Source organism: Conger conger, chromosome 14 (genome assembly GCF_963514075.1).
Source record: "Conger conger chromosome 14, fConCon1.1, whole genome shotgun sequence".
Classification (NCBI taxonomy): Eukaryota; Metazoa; Chordata; class Actinopteri; order Anguilliformes; family Congridae; genus Conger; species Conger conger.
This window is the reverse complement of record NC_083773.1, coordinates 14,276,407-14,295,399: the sequence shown is the minus strand read 5'-3', so window position 1 is coordinate 14,295,399 and position 18,993 is coordinate 14,276,407. Positions and strand designations below refer to the sequence as shown.

Genomic DNA, 18,993 nt, shown 5'->3' with positions numbered 1-18,993 from the left:
AAGAGGGGTGTTGAGCTTGTGCACTTCAGTGCTATATCAGTTTGGCTTGATACTTTTGCACTCTTCCGGCATATTGTTCGGAGTGTAAAAATATGACCGACAAAGGCCACACATACTCACCTCTCACAGGCATCTGTGTACAAACTGTTCCATTGCCTCTTCATTGCAATGGATTATAATCTTTCAACAAAACAATTTGGTCACAATATCTGTCACAAAAACCTCTTAGCATGTGCTTGTTTGTCAGGTGTGTCATGGGAACCTGACAGTTTTGGAAACTGCTGATATTCATTGGAAAACAGTGTCATCTTTCACAGACCTTTTTACAAGGCCAGTTCAGGGGAAACGGCTCTGTGACATCATCAGAGCTACTCTAATTATCAAAATGACAAACTCTCATCTTGTGAATTTTTCTTTCCAAAAAGAAAAAAAAGTTTTCCAAATATAGAATGACTTTCACTGAGCTGTAATTGGATAAATTGACAAATGGTACAGACAAGACCATAAGCAAGAAGAACCTTCCACTCCCACACCACCTGTCCCTCCCAACTAGTTACAGGAATAGAAAAATCAAGACTAATGAGACTGAAGTTGTGACACAGTCAGACGATAACCACTCCTACCATGCTCCCAAAGGTCACCTGTGGCAACTGATGTTTCATCAGTGGACAAGCATTTGTGGTGGTGAGTCCATACCAGAACCACATAGCCACTGTGAGGTGGGTCTGCAGGGTTCAAACATTAAGTGATGTCACCTTAAACCATGTTGGGCAAACTCATACATTTTTGCAGTGGAAAAATAAATTATTTTCAAAAAGAAAACCATCCCTTTGAAGGTGTGCTGTGAGTCTACACAAAATCAACTCTGTTTCTGTGTCTCTGCCTATGTTACTAAATAAAGAAACAACATTGAGCCTTTGAACAAAGGGAACTTGTGATTGGTCACAGCTTTTTTGTGGGTGGTTGCTTCATTGTTTTCTTTTAAGGGCACTTTATAAGAGTAAATCTTACTTTATATCACAAAATGCTACACATTATATGGGAGCCCCACCTGGAGACAGTCTGGTTGTCAGTAAACATGAACCGTACATTTGTCAGTACATAAGGCCTTAGCAAGGTCTACTGTTTTTTCAGAATGGTTGTAGGGATAGTTAGTTATAAATGTCATGTTACAAATGGAAAGCACAATACAGGAGATTTTTTTTTACATTTTCTTTTAAAGCATTACATTTGCATTATAGCCAAATTGAAAAAAATTACAAAATAAATAATTTCTGTAAAGCCACCCTTCTATTTCCAGGAAATCACAGCTCACACAACACACTTTCCTCAACCCTTCTACAATGTTGTTTATAAGTCTAATTTTTGTTTTGTAAAGGCTCTTACTTTGTTTCTACATGTTGACTTTCTGAACAGTTTTTTCTGTATGGCATTCTGTCTTTTAATGCATGTAGCATTACAGAGATGTAACTGTATGTTACTCTGAACCTGTCTTAGAAAAGAAATGTATAAATATCTGACGCTCTTCCTTATTCTTATTTCTTTATAAAGCAATGCCCCTTTCCCCCTCCCCCTGGCTGACTGAAAATTAAATAAAGGATATTACTTATTCATATGTTTCATTCCTGTGCCATCTTTTTCCAAAAGAACATCTGAGGATGTTTCCATGAGTGCATGCGTGTGTGCATGTATGAATGTGCTTGTGTAAACATTTGTGTGTGTGTGTGTGTGTGTGTGTGTGTGTGCATATATGAATGTGCCTCAAGCATGGAAAGGGCCAATTTCTACATAAGCATGATGCTCTTAAATGGGATTTGTATATAAAGACATTGACTCATTGGTTTACACATTAACCTAAATAACAAATTAGCTTTGCCTCTCTGGCTGACTCATGCCCGGTCACCCCCATTCTCATACACAAGCACAGATAGACTGTTTAAATGTCTGACTTTAAAGTGGAGGCATTGCTGACTAAATGCTTATGACACGACATGCTGATCCTAAGGCGGCAAGTAACCTCAAGCCCAACAGAGAGACAGACTGGCAGTGCGTGTGAGAGAGATCTTTAGTCAATCCAGGACCACCCCCTAGTGGAGAAATATCACAAACAGACATGACATGTTCCCCTGTCACTGGACCCTTCTCACACTCCATATAACCCCACACAGACACTGTGTATAAACATGCCCTGCTGTGCTGGCTCTGAAGTACTGATGGGGACACAAACAGCAGAAAGGCTGATGATAAAAACTCAGGCACATGTCAGCTCATTTCCGGTCTCGTAGGTGCAGACAGGTGTTGTCTTTCACAGAGAAAGGTCAGGTAGCTGTGCACAGGCGAGGTCACTCACAGTGAGCCATCCAGGGGTGTGTACAGATGAGGTCATTCATCTGTCAGAATTTCCATCTCTGGGTCTTCCATCGTCTGAATGACATCAGTTCTGCGCGGCACACCTTCATATTGCATGCCTTCGCCTGGGATGACAAAGAGAGGTTTATTTTTCGGCACGCCTTGCACAGACAGCAAGGAAACTCATACCTGCCCAATGACGTAGGCTTTCCTCCCAGGCACCGCCAAAGGCGTTGCCTCACTTTATAAAAACACCTGTAAAATACAGCACCAGCAGTGATCAAATAAGAGCTGCTGCTTCGGTCAGATCTACTGATCAGCACAGCTGACACACCATAAGCTGTAGCAACTGCCGGCTCTGTAGCAATGCCACTGTCTGTTTCACATAACCTGACCTGACCACGCATTTCACACACTCAACATCGGACGCACGACTGAGTAAGGGAGAAGGGGGTGACAAATGTTACAATAGCAGAGTTTAACAAGCTCAAGACCTAGTTCAAGTGCCTCTGAGATTGTAATCTTTACTGGACATAGTCATCCTCCAATGTTTACTTTGGCAGGTGGATATCCTGTTGCTGACTGAAGGTGCCATTGCTGAAAAACATAGAGCGGAGGTGTCCAATCTTATCCCAAAAGGGCCGGCGTGGGTGCAGGTTTTTGTTTTAACCCAGCAGTAACACAGCTGATTATACTAATGAACTAATCGTGGTCTTTAATCAAGATCTTGATGAATAGAATCAGCTGTCTTAGTCCTGTGCTAAAACAACAACCTGCACACACACCGGCCCTTTCTGGATAAGATTGATATGATAACTCCATCACCATTTTACACATCTTGAAGACATCTGCTATATTGTTTGTAACATAATGGTGTTATTGAAAGTGCCCAAATACAATATATGACAAGTTAGATTTATGTTGAATGTGTTTGAATATTTAGTATGTATTGTATCATAGGCAATTCATTTAGCAGATGAATCTGTCAACAGAGACAGCACAAAAAAAATCTTACAGTTAACAATGAGCTGAAAGCAGACTCTGTAATAGTTGTAGGTGTGTACGTGCTTCTGCTCATGTGTGGCAGAAAGGGAAAGTTCTGACCTGAAGTTGGCAAGTTCAGACAGCTCACCCTGAGACTTCACTCACTGTCTGTCACCACAGCATGAGCCGCTAATAGCAGAAAGTCGGGAGGAGGCATTAAATGCACTTTAGTTTCAAAGGAAAGTGTTTTCCATGTATTCTTTAACATCTCCATTGCCAACTGACAATTAGGTGTAGACCAGAGGTGTGTTCAAGTTCAAGCTCACGTGTGTTCAAGTTCACAGTAAACTATTTTTGCAGCAAACAGTTACTGTTGAATGATTTTAAATATACATTCCATGCGGCTTAGGTTTAACAATGCCAGCTAGCTGATTTGTTACTTATCTGTGATTTATATTTGAAGGTAAGAACAGATATTACATTGATTAAAGTGTATTATAACAGCCAACTTTTGTTCTCTCCGCGCCTTCTCAGTCAGATGCCATTTCTGTTCTTTTTCAAATTGTTAGCTCATGTTTGTGGTGGACTTTCCAATGAAAGTAAAGGAATTCATTATGAAGCTGAAAAATGACAGTAGGCTTACCCAAACAAGGTGTTTGGAACATCCTTAAGAAAAAAAGAAAGGTGTCAGTCGGCACTTTAACCTCATATTCATTGTTTTATTTCAAATCCAATATGCTGGAGCACAGTGACAAAAGAACAGAAATTGCACCACTGTCCAAATATTTACAGAGTGCACTGTATGTGGCACACGGCATATGACAAGGAGGCTAAATTTAGTTGCTACCATGAACTTATGCCACTCCCAATTAGAAGGGTATGTTGCAGTCCTCTGCAATGTAGCTATCAACTGAATCTTGATTCTACATCAGCTGTGCTATTAATTACTCCATAAATGTTATCAGCTATTACACACCCTGTCATGAAGCTCCTTCTCTGACATTCTTACATAAGCTGTTAGTACATTACTTGTGGCTGTCTGACTGGTCCCTGATCACCTTCAGCATAAGAAATGATTCTCTCCATTCTTATATCCTGTACTTTGATTTCTCCTCTCATAACCTCACAGCTCCCAGACTACGATTTCCCCAACAATCACAACACTTAGTCTTTTTACCACATTTCCTATATGTATGGTTTCCCCGCATCATGCACATCTTCATTGATATTTACATGTAGTTGCCAAGTGACTGAATTTCTGCCAATTGTAACATCTCAGTCTTGAGACATAAGCTCTGACACAAGCCCCCCCTCCCAAATAAAAGACAAACAACCTCTCCCTCATCACATCACATCATTCTCTGTCCCTTCTAACATATTTCATTGTCTTCATTCTCTAAACTCTCAGTACCAGTACCCCTCGCACAGTCTGCTGTTCATTGCTAACACTAATTTGCACTCTTGCAATCACTCCTTTACTCCCTTTACCCTCTGTTGTATCTCCAACCCTCACAGCATTGTTGGCTTTTATTCCCCCTACCTCTTTTAGCTTGAGAACTTTGCTCGCCTGCCCCTCGCCTGGTCAACTTTATTGGATTAATTAGAATGATCCCTCCCTCTCAAACAAATCTTACAACACAGTTTAACCTCACCTGCTGATTTTTCTCATCACTCAAGTCAGCTGAGCTGTCGCTGCTTCACTGCTCTCTCACTCCCTTCGCTCCGATACTCCTGCTCTTCTTGGATTTCCGAGCCATCCCCTCAGTACAGCAGAATAGACAAATACCTTTCCATGGGTTATACTGCCACCCCATGGCTGTCTTATGGACAAGTTCTTTTTAGCAGTTTTAGACAAGGGCCTGTGGAATTTCCTCCTGAGAGTGTTGGGGACTAAGAAAAATGGAAAACTGATTTGTCCCCTCCAGAAAAAATAATAATAATAAAAAAATAAAAATAATAATAATAACAATAATAATAAAAATAATAATAATAATAATAAATTAAATAAAAGTGACACACATTAGTAGTAATTCTTGTCATTCTTTGACCATTACATTACACAAGAAGCATGGCCAGAGTCAGCATCGGGCTACTGTATGGCAGACTTAAGTGGAACCCTGATTGAGGATACAACCAATGAACTGCATTTACCACAATGCATTCTGGCATTGCTTCTGCGCAGCATCCCGTTCTGACTTTTTAAGCGGGCGCACATGAGTTTCCTTTCTCTTTTCCACGCGAGTGAGTGTCTGAGGTGGGTATCAGGAGAAGGCATTGCAGACAGTTTATGTGTGCCATATATATTTAGACCAAGAGCACTAATATTATGTAAATATGGTAGCATTTATTATTTTGCATTCTCGCTAAATGTACAAGTTTTGTGAATTTATTTTATACGATTTGGGAAATCTAGCTTGCAAGTAGTTGAGAATGGTACGTTCTAGAACTACTACATTAAAAATATAGGTACTCTTTCAACAGATTTTGCTGAAGTTTATGAAATGTGTCTAAGGAAGAACTACTACTGACTTTGCTAAAGGATGTTTTCCACCAATGTTACAATGTTTAGCCACGTGTCTGCGGTCGTTCGGTAGCTAACGTTAGGTTGGCAAATGTGTCGGATAGCAGGCGCGGTGTTTATGCATACATCGGCAATATTGTTTAACATCCATCAGCACAAAGCTGTACAAATAACCCAAGTTTTCTGTTTTACAGAGCCGATTATGAGCATCTGGTGTGTGGTGCAGATGGGGAAGCCACCATGGCGGCCATCACGGAACAAGTTTTGGCGTCCATGTTGGTAGGTCTAATGCTGCCCATTAACCGTTATTAAAACGAATAGTATGACTGATCGTCTTTCCCTGAATTTTTTGTACCACATTATATTTGGTGTATCCGGGTTACATTTTGCGTTATCGCACTTAAGTGGATTTAATATTGGGAATAATCCCTCAATGGTCGTTGCCCTTATTGCATGGCTTTGCTCTTTAACCTGACTCGATATATAAATGCCTGGTGTTCGTGATGACTGATCTTTTTTCCCCAACAGATCGACCCTGTTGACTGCTCTGAAAATTAAGCCAAAATATCTGAAACACCAGCCGTAACCATGCGCGCATGCTGCTGGTGGTGAACGTTCTGAACTAACGTTGATCTCGTTTCACCCACAGAGCTATGTAAAAATCAAACTTCGGTGGTACATGGCTGGAATAGGCACTTGAGGTTACCTCCCTCTGCAAATCAAGGTGAGAACAGAGGAATTACTGAGCTATTGGCATGTTTGATCGGTGCTTGTGATGACTAATCTTTTTTCCCCAGCAGATCGACAATGTTGACTGCATGACTTTAAAAGCCAAACCTGTCTGATGCACCATCTGAAGAATGTGCTCGGTGTGTGTCTGCAAGCTATTTGCCAACCACTTTGTTTTTACCACCCTCAGGAGTGCTGTGAAGCTAGCCAGTTGTGACCCCTCTACGTCCATTGGCATTGTAAGTATCTTCCACATCCGTTACGCATAGGGAATATGGGAGTTCATGATTAAGTGCAAAACCAGCATCAAAAATCCCTTGGCATGAGGTTGGTGCTTGTGATGACTAAGCTTTTTTCCCCAGCAGATCGACCCTGTTGACTGTCTTGATTTAAGCCAAACGTGTCTGATGCACCAACTGAACTGCGTGGAAAATCAATGTTGGCCTTGTGGTGGAATCTAGTCATTTACACATTTCTTCCCTTAGTGGCAGAGTCGGAGTGATCGAAGGTGGCGCTTTGGTGCACACCAGAGGAATCTCATGTGACATGCAAGTATAAAACTTTATTTTATGCTATGTTAATAAGTGGGGGGGCTGTAGGTATAGATTAGCCTCTAGATCAGGGAACTTCTAATCACTGTCCTCTGTCTGAACTGGTTTTCAACCCTCCCTGTACATGGGAGTCAGGTCTGAAAACAGTCTGGCTGATCAGCTGTGCACATTATTCAGCCGATTACCTGAGAGAAAAAGGAGCCAAGGCTAGATTTGCATTTGAGGTCCAGATTTGATATGGCTATTGATGAACTCTTATTTGATGGTGGTAATGATGACTGAACTTTTTTCCCCAGCAGATCGACAGTGTTGACTGCCTGACTTTAAGCCAAAATTGTCTGATACACCAACTGAGGTGGCACTAGCCCACCAGTGCTTGCTATGAATGTTGTGGATTTTGAAGTGGTGTAATTGAATTCTACTCCTCCTTTTTCTTGTCCAAAGTATAGGCAGGAAGCCGTGCGGCCTGCTGGTGTCTCCCAACACCCCTGACGGGACAAGCCAGGATGAAGCTCTTCATCTGACTGAAGACCAGACTCCTGTGACCCAGAGTTGTAATTTATGTAGACTGTGGTGGACTGCCACTTTGGAATTGTCCCCTTTTAAAGTTGGAATGCATGGTGTGATCCTGCTGTCTAGAGCATCTAGCATTTGCCTAGCGATCCCAATGGTGTTAATAGTATTCTGTATTGTGCATTCATGAATGTTTTAGATACAGCTACTCATTGATACAAAACATGCTCTTCTAATGTAAACTTAGCCTTGTGTACAATAATCCAGTTCACATGATTGTGAAAGTGTTTCAGTGTTTAGCAGTCACTGTTTATAAATGGAGCACTTGTAGTACTGTACATTATCTAGGTGGTGTTTTGGAAATGTGTGGATCCCAGAGCCATGACAATAAATAAGTGCTGGAAATTCAAGTAATGTTTTGACTACTGATGTGCATACCTTTTGCTTTCTATGCTGTGGAGATTGTGGTGCTGAAGTGAATGCATTTATTTTAAATGGTGTGATCCCAATTGGAAAAACTAGACCATTGTAGGCTAAGCAATAAGGCAAGCTAGTAACCGGATTTTAGATTTCTCTGCTTATTTGTTAGTGATCACACAATGGCACAACTCAGTTGTGAGTACCTTGAGGATCAATGACTGCTGCAGAATACAATGCCAGAATTCTTACACCTACCAAAAAACAGATTTCTGTAGTATTCAAGTCAACATTGCAAATTGGTATCTGATTCTTGTGCTTAATGTACAAACACCCAATTTACTGACTCAAGGCATGTTTTCCAAAGAATTGTGTATAAATCAATTAGAACAAAATGGTACAAATCCAAAATTGAACTATTTTAACACTGGTGTTGGTTTCCTTGTATGAAAAGTTCTCTGCCTTTTCTATTAAATGTTATTTATTTAGACAAATTGACAACCACATAAAAATATAAAGCACAGAAGTGACATCAACTACAAAGCTATTCAAAGTTCAAAGGAGGGGAAAGGCTGCTTCCAATGGATTTAACAGGTGGCCACAGACAAGTAAATGATTTCCAATTGTTTGGTCCCTCCATCCATGTTCAATTGTTTTTATTTAATGCTGAAAACAGTAAGTACATAATGTTTGTGCATGGCTTATTTCATGCTGCAAAGGAAAAGACTGATGGGCCATTATGCAGATCCACTGAAAGCACGATTTCCCCCATGTGCTCAGGAAGTGGAAGCTCTCGGTACAAGTCCAGGTCCTGAAGGACAGATACTCTGCCGATGATCAGTTGATAGTTGCCATATTTTTTTTGTTCCTCTCCGTAGTCCATTTGTATCCAATCCATCCTGGGATCCCAGTGACGGTGCTTAGTCATGAGCGTTGGAGCATCTCCTCGATTACACCAGCTGCACACTGGCTGCCTGGAGGTATCCCTGCAGGAACTGCAGAGCCTCTGCATTTAGGCTGGTGCCCAACATGGAGGGGACCTATCAGATAAAGGGGGGAAAAACACACTTAACTCACCTCACTCCAGGCTTGTTAAACTAAGTTGTTGACAAATTTGGATTTCACGGTGTAAAACAAGAACAAAACAGCCATTGCTAAGCTGGAGTCTGGGTAAACTGCGTCTGAGGTGGACCACTTGGGAAACCGTAGTATGTGCGGTAAATCAGTCACTGATGTCCAGATGTACTCAGGAGGCAGACATGCAAACTTGGGTTTTTTTTCCCTACAGGCAACTTACCCGTCCTGGGCAGGCCGTGGACAGCTTGTGCAGGGACTGTGCTAGCATGATTTTGGGATTAGTGATGGTGTCACCGATGGGGTCGTGCTCCTTCTTCCCGGCAAAGGCCAGCTGAGAGAAGGCAGTCTGGTATCCTGCGGTTTCCTCGATGTCGATGAAATGCTCATCGTCAGGGGTGCTGTCATCTTCAGGCAACTCAAATAGACCAATCAGAGCCTGCAGTAGGGGAGGCCTGCACACCAATTACCAATAATGAGACCCAACCATTAACGCCACGTCCTGTAATCCTGTTTCTTTACAATAGCAATGACCAAGATCAATTATTACATTACAAGCATGGACTGGGAGCCTATGAACTCTTACATCTTCCCCTTTACCCAAGAGGCCAGCAGTGACTAACACTAGGACACCAAACCTGTGGATGTAGGTTTGTGTTGATCTGCAGCATCCATAAACAGATGGCACTTCAATTAAAAGTACAGAAGTCATGAATCATTTGCATGGATTATACTGCGAGAAACTCTTAACTAGTCTCAAAATTATTTTTGAGTTGTATTTGGCCAGGAAAAAATGAAAATGAAACTGAGAAAGTAGCCGTCAATCCCTTAAATATCAACTGAAGTTCCTACAATGACTGGACTCATATCCTTACACTAAAATGTGAAAAGTTCCAGTGTCAAATCTGTCTGCAGACGCTCCCTCACCAGAGCTTGGTGTATTCTGTGTCCATCATTGATGGGCATTCCGTCAAAATCTTGGTGATGCCAACAGCACAGATCTTCCGGTCCACCTGGCCCGACACCTTCTGAACCTCTGGAATGACGATCTTCTCCAGCACCATGCCGAACATCCTGCACAAACGAACAGGAAGTCAGACCCCGGCTACAGCACCAGAGGCCTCTTTCCTTTCCATTCTCAAATCTGTGCCTAATATGAAATCATTATGCTGTACATTGATGTATTGCTAAGTTGGTGTTGAGAAAAAATGGAAAGGAATTTTGAAATTGTTACATCAAGTTTGACCAAAGGGACTTACTTTGGCTGTATGCTGTCAAATATCTCCTGCAAGGCGATAGCTCCATACTTCACACAGTACAGACTGATGAAGACCAGGAAACCTGTGGACCAATCAGGTAATACATGAGGCTAAATGAAAGCATGCGTGTGCAAATAGTTTGTATACATGCAAGCATGTGTATTGTAGCTGAACTCACCCTTGATGAACTTGGTGGTTTTGGAGCTCTGCAGCCTTTGGAACAGCAGAATGAAGATCTGCTTCCTGTACTGAGTGATGGATTCTCTGAACACAGAAGAAAACACGAGTCAGCGAGCAGACCAGTTTTCCCTTCGTCCCTGGTCCACATTTGCACTCAAAATAGTACTGAAAGCCTGAAACCCACAATCAGTGAAACACTGAAGCCAGGGCAGGAAAGCAGCACTATCCTTAACAGGGACAGGTGCCATGTGCACATCAGTGTAGGGCGATGCATTCAGTGGGAGGAGCTCCAGGTAACTCACGGGGGCATGTGTTCGATGATGCTGTTGAGCAGGTAGAACCCCTGGTGGTCATTGGCTTTGGAAGCAAGAAGCTTCTGGAACACCCCCAGCAGACCTGGCTGTAGGTGGGAGACCATGCAGTGAGGGAAAGTCAGCCAAGCAGTACAAGTCCCTGTGACACTTTACAAACCCCAATACGAGTACAAAACAACCATGCTGATCCAGGTTAGAGATGTCAACATTTTACCTTTTGAGGTCAAAACACAACCCTGCATTTAAAAGTGGCGTCCTACCTGTGATAACACAGGTCAGCTACATACAGCTTCCCTACACCACAGAGCAGGCGTTCATATAGCACTTCCAATGCACAGTCATAGGCAGGGTACTGTACGGACTGGAAATCGGTTGACTAAATTAAGTACAACTTCACATCCTTGTCCCTAAGGGAAACTCGCAGCCATTAGTGGCGCTGACCTGCTTTTCATTAGCCCTGGAGAGACACAAGCTGCTGTGCAGTTTAGACCCCTCTCGCAGACACTCACTATCTTGTCCGCGGCGGAGCTAGCGATGGCGGCGCCTCCTTTCAGCAGGTAGGCCTGCAGGAGGCGCACCAGCGGGGGGATGTTGCCCGTGCGCTCCCACAGCACGGGCTGCAGGAGGTGGGGGAACAGGGCCATGTAGGTGGAGGTGGTGGAGCCGGTGTGGATCTCCAGCAACAGGGACATCACCTGGAACACGTACGGCACAAACTCTACAGCGGGAGAGGGAGAGAAGACCGTATGGTCAGGTTCTTTGTGCAGTTATAAAGCTACCAACACATTTTCAACAAGTCAAGCCTATGACTCGATTTTTGTAATTTTATCATCATTATTATTATTATTATGATTTTTCTTTAAATCTGAGAACATTTCATGGGCTTCCGAGGAGTGTGGGGCCCCTGCCTACCCTGCACGTCGTTCTGCAGGATCTCGGTGAAAACGGGGAACAGGGCCTCCTCAAAACTGCCCGCTGTAGCTGGGTTGGCCTTACAGGTGATCCTCACGGACAGGCACAGGGACTCAAACAGGTAGTGGTTAAAGTGAGGCTTGCTGGGGTTCTGAAAGAAAGGCAAACACACACACATGAAATACAGCCACTCCTATCCCAGTAATTACACATCAGCAACTGCAGGCCGTACCAAAACTATGCATGGGTGGTTAAACACTATGGAAAAGTAGCCAGGATGGAAAGTGGCCTACCTTGCTAACAAGGAGGAGCTTGTGAGTGAGCTGACCAATCAGAGTGGGCACGTATGGAACTACGGCGTCTTGAAGGAGGGAGAAGCTTCGCATGATTGCTGCAGAATAGAGCGGCGACATTGTGGTGTGAGGTCACATGTTCACTTCCCCACACAGACACAATTCAGGGGAAAACCCAGCAAGACCAGCTTAAAGTGCAACTGGCTATTCTTATAGCGTCCTTTGGCTTGTCCCATACAGCAATTCACTGCAGAAACACACCCGGGTACAACTGGTATGGTGGAAACTGAGACAACTGCAAAATTCAAAGTGGGGAGAAAAAGAAAGGAAAGTAGGGCACCTTTCATGATGTACTCGTTCTCTGTGGAGCCAGGCAGCGCCAGGGCCTTGAACAGGTTGTTGAGCAGCGGTTCTGTAAAAGGGGCCATCTCCCCAGGTGTGATACTGCAGACACGAGTACAGAGACAGCTTCAAATATCCATCGCCCTGACAAATCTACATCACTGACATGCATGTCAGAGCCTACACTCACTCAATGGGACTGACCAACTGCAGTGTTTATCACAGCATGCAGTCTGAACCTGGAGAGGACAATACTGTAGGTGTGTGGCAGAGTAATTCAGTGAAGAGGTGCTGGGTACAGTGGAGAGAGGCTGGGTAAACTAGATGATATATACTGTAGAACAGTAATCTACAGCAGGTGATTGGTAAAGTGGTTGGGTATGATATGGGATTGATCGACTAATTAGTGCAGAGGTGTTTGGTACAGAAGGTGATTCAAAGAATACTCTGTATAGAAATGTGGGGTACAGTACGTGATTGATAGAATACTGTATGTAGAGATGTGGGGTACAGTACGTGATTGATATAATACTGTATGTAGAGGTGTGGGGTACAGTATGTGATTGATAGAATACTGTATGTAGAGGTGTTGGGTACAGTGGGTGATTGACAGTGCTCAGAGCAGTGTGTTGGGTATAGTGATGAACACAGTACACACAGGGTAGTGGAGTCGGGGCCTCTCATGGTGAACAGCCTCTCCAGGGCGTGAGCAGCGTAGGTGTGCTCCACTGTGCTCTCCGCCTCCAGGTGAGCCAACAGCAGTGGGACAGCCTGGAGGAGGTGCTCTTTCGGGAGCTGAGAGGAAACCGGAGGAGGACAGGAGTCAGGGGCAGAGGCAGGAGAGGAAGACAGACAGTGGTGGGAAGGAAGAGGAACCATCTTACCTGACTCCTGAAGATCATGACATATTTAATAGCATCAGTCTTCAATACTGGAAACTCGTTAACTGAAAGAAGGGAAACAAGGTCATGAGTGAAGAATCAGCACGCTCACACAAAATCTGTGAAAAGACATGAGGGAAAATGCAACTTTACTGTTTCGTGACTTCAGGTCGGTGAGAATGTGGTTCACAAAGAACTCTGTGACGTTCACCAGTTCATTGGCTTGAGTTATTCCATGCTGAAAAATTAAAGGGGAAGTTTGTGTGCAGTACGAATAAATAGCATTCAGAAAATTCTATTTCACAGACCAAGTGCCTTTCCGCATTTGAACAATGGGAGTAGTGCATTGGGAATTAACACAGCCCATGCCAAAACCCCAGCATGCCATTTTCCCACCATTCAGAGTTCACAGTTCCTACACAACTACATCTACCTTCTGTGTCTGTGCCTTGGAAGCCAGTGATGTCACAAGAAAGATGGCAGCGTCCTTGTGCTTCCAGTTGAGGCCGGGGTTCTTGCCGTACTCGGCTAGCATGGAGCTGACATAGCCAGAGAAGATGGTGGTGACTGGGCCCTCGAAGAACTTGCAGAGGCCCCGCACGAGGTCACAGGCGGCCCTGCGGCGTGTGTCTATGTCTGTGGAGGGGCGGTGGTGGGCACTGTTTTCCTCATTTAAATTCAACACTGGCACAGTATGCCTGACATCAACCAGTGGCACAGTTATCTTAAAAACGTATGAGGACTTGAAGGCTCTGCTACTTGATACTTTCCAGGAGGATTTGAAAACACTGAGTTGATTGAGCAAAGACTACAGTAATGTGCATGCATGTAATGAATGATCGCTACTGTTTGGTTAGCACATTGCTGAGTGGAGTGAGTGGTTGATACCTGAGCCCTCCAGGTCTCTCCTGATGTACTCCTCTGGGTTATCTTCAAAAGCCTCCTCATCAGCACCTGTGAAAGTAACCAGGTCAGCTGGCAACAGGCCGCTACACCAAGAGCAAGCATTGACAACACCATTTTAGAATCTGATAACTAAATACGGTCGTGCATCCCGATGTGTCAAACTACATAATACCTTATGAGTTTGAAAACCAAGTTATTTATAGTTGCCAAATGCTCAGCTTATACAAAAGCCCATTAATCATCCTGCCCCCAATCCTTGTTCTGGCATCGACTGCAGTCTTTCCACATCAATGACCTGCACACGACCAATCCATTGTGCTTTCCCCTGTTCACTCACTTCTGAACTCCATGTTGGGAACGATGACCTTCTCACAAATGCTGGTCAAAATACTCTGGTCCTCAAACAGGTTCTTGTAGTGCGGCCTCTCACAAACAGACGCCAGGAACTGAATTGCATTGCTCACTAGCTATACCGGAAGCAGAAAAACATCCATTAGAAGACCCATCATAGCACCATACTGATATTCTGCATATCATGACAATATTAAAAAAACATATGCATCAATAATATTTCACAATTTAGACACATAAAAACATCTCTACTAAGGGTGAAAAAGGGTTCTCGTCACAATGTGCTACTCAAACCCTTGAGGAATGTTGAGGAAGCCAGAGTGATATGAAAAAAAGGAAAGAGAAGAGGACCCAGCCATACCAGGTCGTATTTGACCTCCTGCCCTGTGGTGACCAGCAGGTTCCAGATGGCGGTGACGAAGCGGGGCAGGTAGGGCTGGAACTCCTCGTCGTACTTCTGTGCGTATAGGGCCGCATTGTCGCAGATCTGAGACTTGAGCAGCTCCAGGAGGCCAGCCTCCTCCTCATCCTGTGGGATGCGCAGACACGGGCACGGCTCAGACACTGCGCCCAGCTGAGTACCATACAAATTCAAGGAAACCATTTTAAAATCAAGCACTGCTTTTGCTCACGTCTGTTTGGAGGAGCTTGTTGTCCAAAGTCAGCAAGCTGTGGAAATGTGTCATCCAGGTTTCCATGTTATCTTCAAAAAACTCTGGAAGATCCTGATCGAGAAGGGGAAATAAAAATAATGTATGAAATTTTAAGCAGCAGAATAGTCCATTTGAATATGCACTGAAATTTCTAATGTTGCTTAAACCATTCAAATGGGAAGTATTGGTAATCCATAATTAGCAGCTTCATATTTATAGTGCAATATTTTATGTGCTCTAAGGTCACATTGCAACTATGTGTGACAACTGTCAGTGATTCACCTACATAAACTGCACATTGCCAGTGAAATGGATGATCAAGGCAGCCATTTGAAGATGGATTGTATTGAAAAGCACGGACCACAATTGTGGAGCTACCAGTAACTAATAAACAGCCACTCTTCTGACACTGTGAAAAGGGTTAGAGACCCAGAATATCCAAGAATACTGTTCGGATACACAGTCCAGAGTCCTGCTGGTCAAAGCACAAAAGGACACACCTGGAAATTGAGGCTGTAGAAAAGCTTGGCGATGAGTGTAAGGGAGGAGAAGAGGACCTTCAGGGCATTGACGTCCGAAGCGTGGTTCTGACACAGTTCAATTGTAGCCTTAAAAAACAAGCATTCGCATTAGCATCCTGTCACTGTGGCAATTATTTTTATCTATGGGCTGGGATTCAAGGTGGAGAAATTTACCTTAAAGAGCACAGTCAAAGGTTGGGCAAATGTGTCCAGCACCAGTTTAATCTCCAACCAAAGCTCATTAGACTTAAACTCATGTCGATACCTGAGAGAAAAAGAAATCTCAAATCAACCAGAGAGACTTTTGCTCTGCTGATATTCCAGAGCAAACAATACCCCCTACAAAAAAGCCATTATCACACCAACTCAAGTATACTTTTGAACAGTGAAGTTTTGTACCTACACAATCAAAATCAAATATGCATGTCTGTAAAAAGGCATACATATAAATGCATCCATTAATCAAAAGGAATATATTCAGAGTATTAGTCATTAATAGTAATCTGTAATATCAACAGAGATCCCTCGTGTTGTCACATACCTCTTAAAGAGTGAGTGAGCAGTGCGCAGGACACCATTGATTACATGGAAATCTCCACTCTGAAAGCGCGTCACCATATCCTTCAGGAGCTCCGGCCACTTCTGAGGGAAGTCCTCACGGCCAATAATGCTGATGGCATCACTCAGCTGCAGTACAATGGGGACAGTGAGAAGGTATGGAATCTCAAAATGGCCACTTCCCAAATTACAGGCGGGTGGGGCTGTGCAGCGAGGATGAGTAAAGCTCACAGCCTATGTACCTGTTTCTGAATCTGCTCTGGGCTTGTCAACATCAAATTTACAATGTTGGCTTTGATGGTAGATCTGTCCACATCTGAGATTTTGTTTGGTTCATCTTCAATCTAGGAAAAAGGTGAATGAGAAGAATTAGCCAGAGGGGAAAAACAAACAAAAAAATCCAGTCAGTCCCATCCCCATTTCCCACTCTACACTCCCAGCCTCCAGACATGGCTAATCATAATCAAAAACTGATGTCCACCCCTGCCAAACTCACAATGCGCCAGTTCCTCTTGATGTAGTTCTTGAAAGTGACTGCAGCACAGACTCTGATCACATTATCCTGGGATTGTTCCAGCAGTTTGAGTAGCAGGATTGGGTAGTTCTGATTGCCTTCCACAGACTCAAGAAACTTCTCCGCTTAAAAGGACAATACACACACACACAAACCACACATTAGGCAAACTATTACAAAGGAATATTGCACAGCAATTTCATAGACCAGACCTTAATTCTGGTCTAGTATACACTTCTGAGATCCTACTTCTACATTTCAGTCCATCCAAATGCATTCAACCGACCCTTACTTTCACATACCTGGTCGTCTGACAGAGGGATTCGGATCAAGAGTTTTCCGGAGAAACTCGGTCAGAGTTTGCAGGTTGGTATCATTCAGGTCCATGGCCCTTTAAAAGACGAAGACTATTGTCAGTCCTTAATATAGTTATAGTGGTTTACAGAAGGTATATACATTGTCAAGTCAACAAACACACAATTTATGAAAACATACGCATAACAACAGTAGAAGACAAGCACGAACTAGCTGGCAAAGTTACCGCACGTTAGTTTGCTGGTTATGTGGGCGTGACACATGGGCTTTACTCATCGGCATGACATTTTATAGCCCCGGTGCAATGCTAACAACGTTTAAAGTTAGCTAACTCACGTTACAAATATTGCCTAGTGACAGCTCGTGAATAATGGAAACTAAGAACACAGCTAAAAGTTACTTAGCTAGGCTAGCTAATTTCTCATCACACAAAATACACTCGCATGAATCACGTCCACGAGTGATCTTAGTTACAATATCTTACGTTACAGAACACAATAACGACGATAAAGATCTAGCAATGTTTCGCGCTAGCCTGTTTTAAAGCATTTTAATCTTGCTAACAGTGGGAAATAACACCTGGGAGTTAACCAGCAATCAGCATAGTAAACCGCAATCTCGCTATCTTTAGTTTAGCAAGTCAGTCTAGCGTTACTAAATGGCTAGCTAATGCTACCACATGCTCAACTAAGATGTAAAACATACTGGTTGCTGCTGTGAGAATCCACAATTACCTTCGTTGATACTTCCAATTCACCAACAGAACAAGTAGTTAGCTAGCTACTTCCCATGAAATTGCTTTGAAATTCAAAAAAGCACTTTTGTAGTCCAATATAATACGATACCATACTGCAAGTAGCACTTAGGTCCAATCACAAAGTATAGGAGGCGGGACTTTAGCTTTTGCCTTCTTGCACAGCTAGCTAGATTAAAATCCTTTAGCTTGCTAGTTTGTTAATTTAGCTGGTTCTTTTCGCAAAGGCTTTTTAAAACTAACCAGAACCACCAATTCCTTCGAAAAATCAACTACTGGCCCAAATGACCAACCCAAAACACATTATAACTTAGTACTATCGGTATCGCGTGCTGACTGCAAGGAACCCGCGCTAACTTTTCAAAGGACAGATTCACTTGCCCAAATCACGATTTTAATTGTATTGTATTGATCAAACCGAAAAATGGCAGAACTGACCAGGTATATTTACAGCCAGTAATTGTTAGCTAAGTCAAGTACAATGACAGTTAGCTAACGATATAAAGTTTCCTCATTACGTGTAACTAACTAGCTAGCACTGTGCAACATTAGAACGGCCCAACGTGCCAGATCGTTTGGTGCATAAAGCTCAGAGCCGCTAGCTAGCAAGTATTTTAGTTAACGTTAGCCATTCTATGGAACGAAAACGTTAAAAAAAAACTTAACGACCTATATCGTTGACCATCACAGCTATACGAAGTTACAGTATTGCTTCCGTATATACCGCTATATATTTTTCCACACTGAAAGTGATGACTTACCTTTGGAATAGACTGGCGTTACTAAAGGTGCTTTCAATGTTTTGATCTTCTCAATTTAACGGCGTGATCATAACCCAAGTCCGCAGGCGCGAATGGCGTAAACTGATGCTAAGCTATAATGGGAGTGACACGCTACAGTGCTATGTCATGATTCATTCATAACTCAATAGGAATAGGAACATACCAACTTCAAGCACATGTCGTTATGTGCTTTTTACGTTTAACAAGTGTTTCATAACTACAGTATTTTATCCACGCTACACAGTTTTATCTATAGGCTATAACATTCGTCTCTGAATGCAACAGGTTTGATATTTTATATCACGACTACTGTAAATGCA

At 43.0% G+C, this 18,993-nt stretch overlaps 1 protein-coding gene, 2 long non-coding RNA genes and 4 other non-coding genes across 11 annotated transcripts; 5 read left to right on the top strand and 2 right to left on the bottom strand.

Moving 5' to 3' along the window:
- Positions 1-1,719: 1,719 nt before the first annotated feature.
- LOC133110597 (uncharacterized) lies at positions 1,720-5,045 on the bottom strand. The gene is made up of 3 exons (XR_009704870.1): positions 4,986-5,045; positions 3,454-3,522; positions 1,720-2,474 (listed from the first exon to the last, which is right to left on the bottom strand). It is a non-coding gene; the product is annotated as an uncharacterized LOC133110597 (long non-coding RNA).
- A 472-nt stretch (positions 5,046-5,517) lies between these two features.
- Positions 5,518-8,057, top strand: LOC133110320 (uncharacterized). Its single transcript, XR_009704843.1, has 6 exons — positions 5,518-5,587; positions 6,049-6,133; positions 6,504-6,578; positions 6,774-6,822; positions 7,069-7,135; positions 7,588-8,057. It is a non-coding gene; the product is annotated as an uncharacterized LOC133110320 (long non-coding RNA).
- On the top strand, positions 6,345-6,435 carry LOC133110807 (small nucleolar SNORD12/SNORD106). The gene has a single exon (XR_009704940.1). It is a non-coding gene; the product is annotated as a small nucleolar SNORD12/SNORD106 (small nucleolar RNA).
- Positions 6,616-6,708, top strand: LOC133110808 (small nucleolar SNORD12/SNORD106). Its single transcript, XR_009704941.1, has one exon. It is a non-coding gene; the product is annotated as a small nucleolar SNORD12/SNORD106 (small nucleolar RNA).
- LOC133110804 (small nucleolar SNORD12/SNORD106) lies at positions 6,911-7,000 on the top strand. Its single transcript, XR_009704937.1, has one exon. It is a non-coding gene; the product is annotated as a small nucleolar SNORD12/SNORD106 (small nucleolar RNA).
- Positions 7,396-7,485, top strand: LOC133110806 (small nucleolar SNORD12/SNORD106). The gene has a single exon (XR_009704939.1). It is a non-coding gene; the product is annotated as a small nucleolar SNORD12/SNORD106 (small nucleolar RNA).
- Positions 8,058-8,703: 646 nt separating the features above from the next.
- On the bottom strand, positions 8,704-18,782 carry LOC133109853 (exportin-2-like). 5 transcript variants are annotated; one of them, XM_061219548.1, is made up of 25 exons: positions 18,653-18,782; positions 17,125-17,213; positions 16,805-16,947; positions 16,551-16,652; positions 16,292-16,437; positions 15,925-16,015; positions 15,730-15,837; positions 15,209-15,301; positions 14,938-15,105; positions 14,563-14,692; positions 14,208-14,273; positions 13,753-13,955; positions 13,473-13,557; positions 13,323-13,384; positions 13,097-13,233; positions 12,437-12,540; positions 12,097-12,194; positions 11,804-11,954; positions 11,401-11,609; positions 10,880-10,977; positions 10,576-10,661; positions 10,398-10,479; positions 10,066-10,212; positions 9,362-9,593; positions 8,704-9,104 (listed from the first exon to the last, which is right to left on the bottom strand). In XM_061219548.1, exons 2-25 carry the CDS (start codon positions 17,207-17,209, stop codon positions 9,015-9,017), a joined length of 2,916 nt encoding a protein of 971 aa, XP_061075532.1. In that variant the 5' UTR covers positions 17,210-17,213; positions 18,653-18,782; the 3' UTR covers positions 8,704-9,014. The 5 variants fall into 5 exon arrangements, with proteins under 5 accessions (XP_061075532.1, XP_061075533.1, XP_061075536.1 ...); XM_061219549.1 differs by lacking the exon at positions 18,653-18,782 and adding an exon at positions 17,872-18,019; XM_061219552.1 differs by lacking the exon at positions 18,653-18,782 and adding an exon at positions 17,843-17,860.
- Positions 18,783-18,993: the final 211 nt, after the last annotated feature.

Excerpts from the sequence above, each read along its gene's own strand:
- LOC133109853 (XM_061219547.1), bottom strand. The coding sequence starts at position 17,419 with ATGCCGATGAGTAAAGCCCATGTGTCACGCCCACATAACCAGCAAACT. Across the intron at positions 16,438-16,550 it reads CAGAGCAGATTCAGAAACAG|CTGAGTGATGCCATCAGCAT; the intron begins GTACATAGGCTG and ends ATTGTACTGCAG. Across the intron at positions 9,594-10,065 it reads ACAGAATACACCAAGCTCTG|GCCTCCCCTACTGCAGGCTC; the intron begins GTGAGGGAGCGT and ends ATTGGTGTGCAG.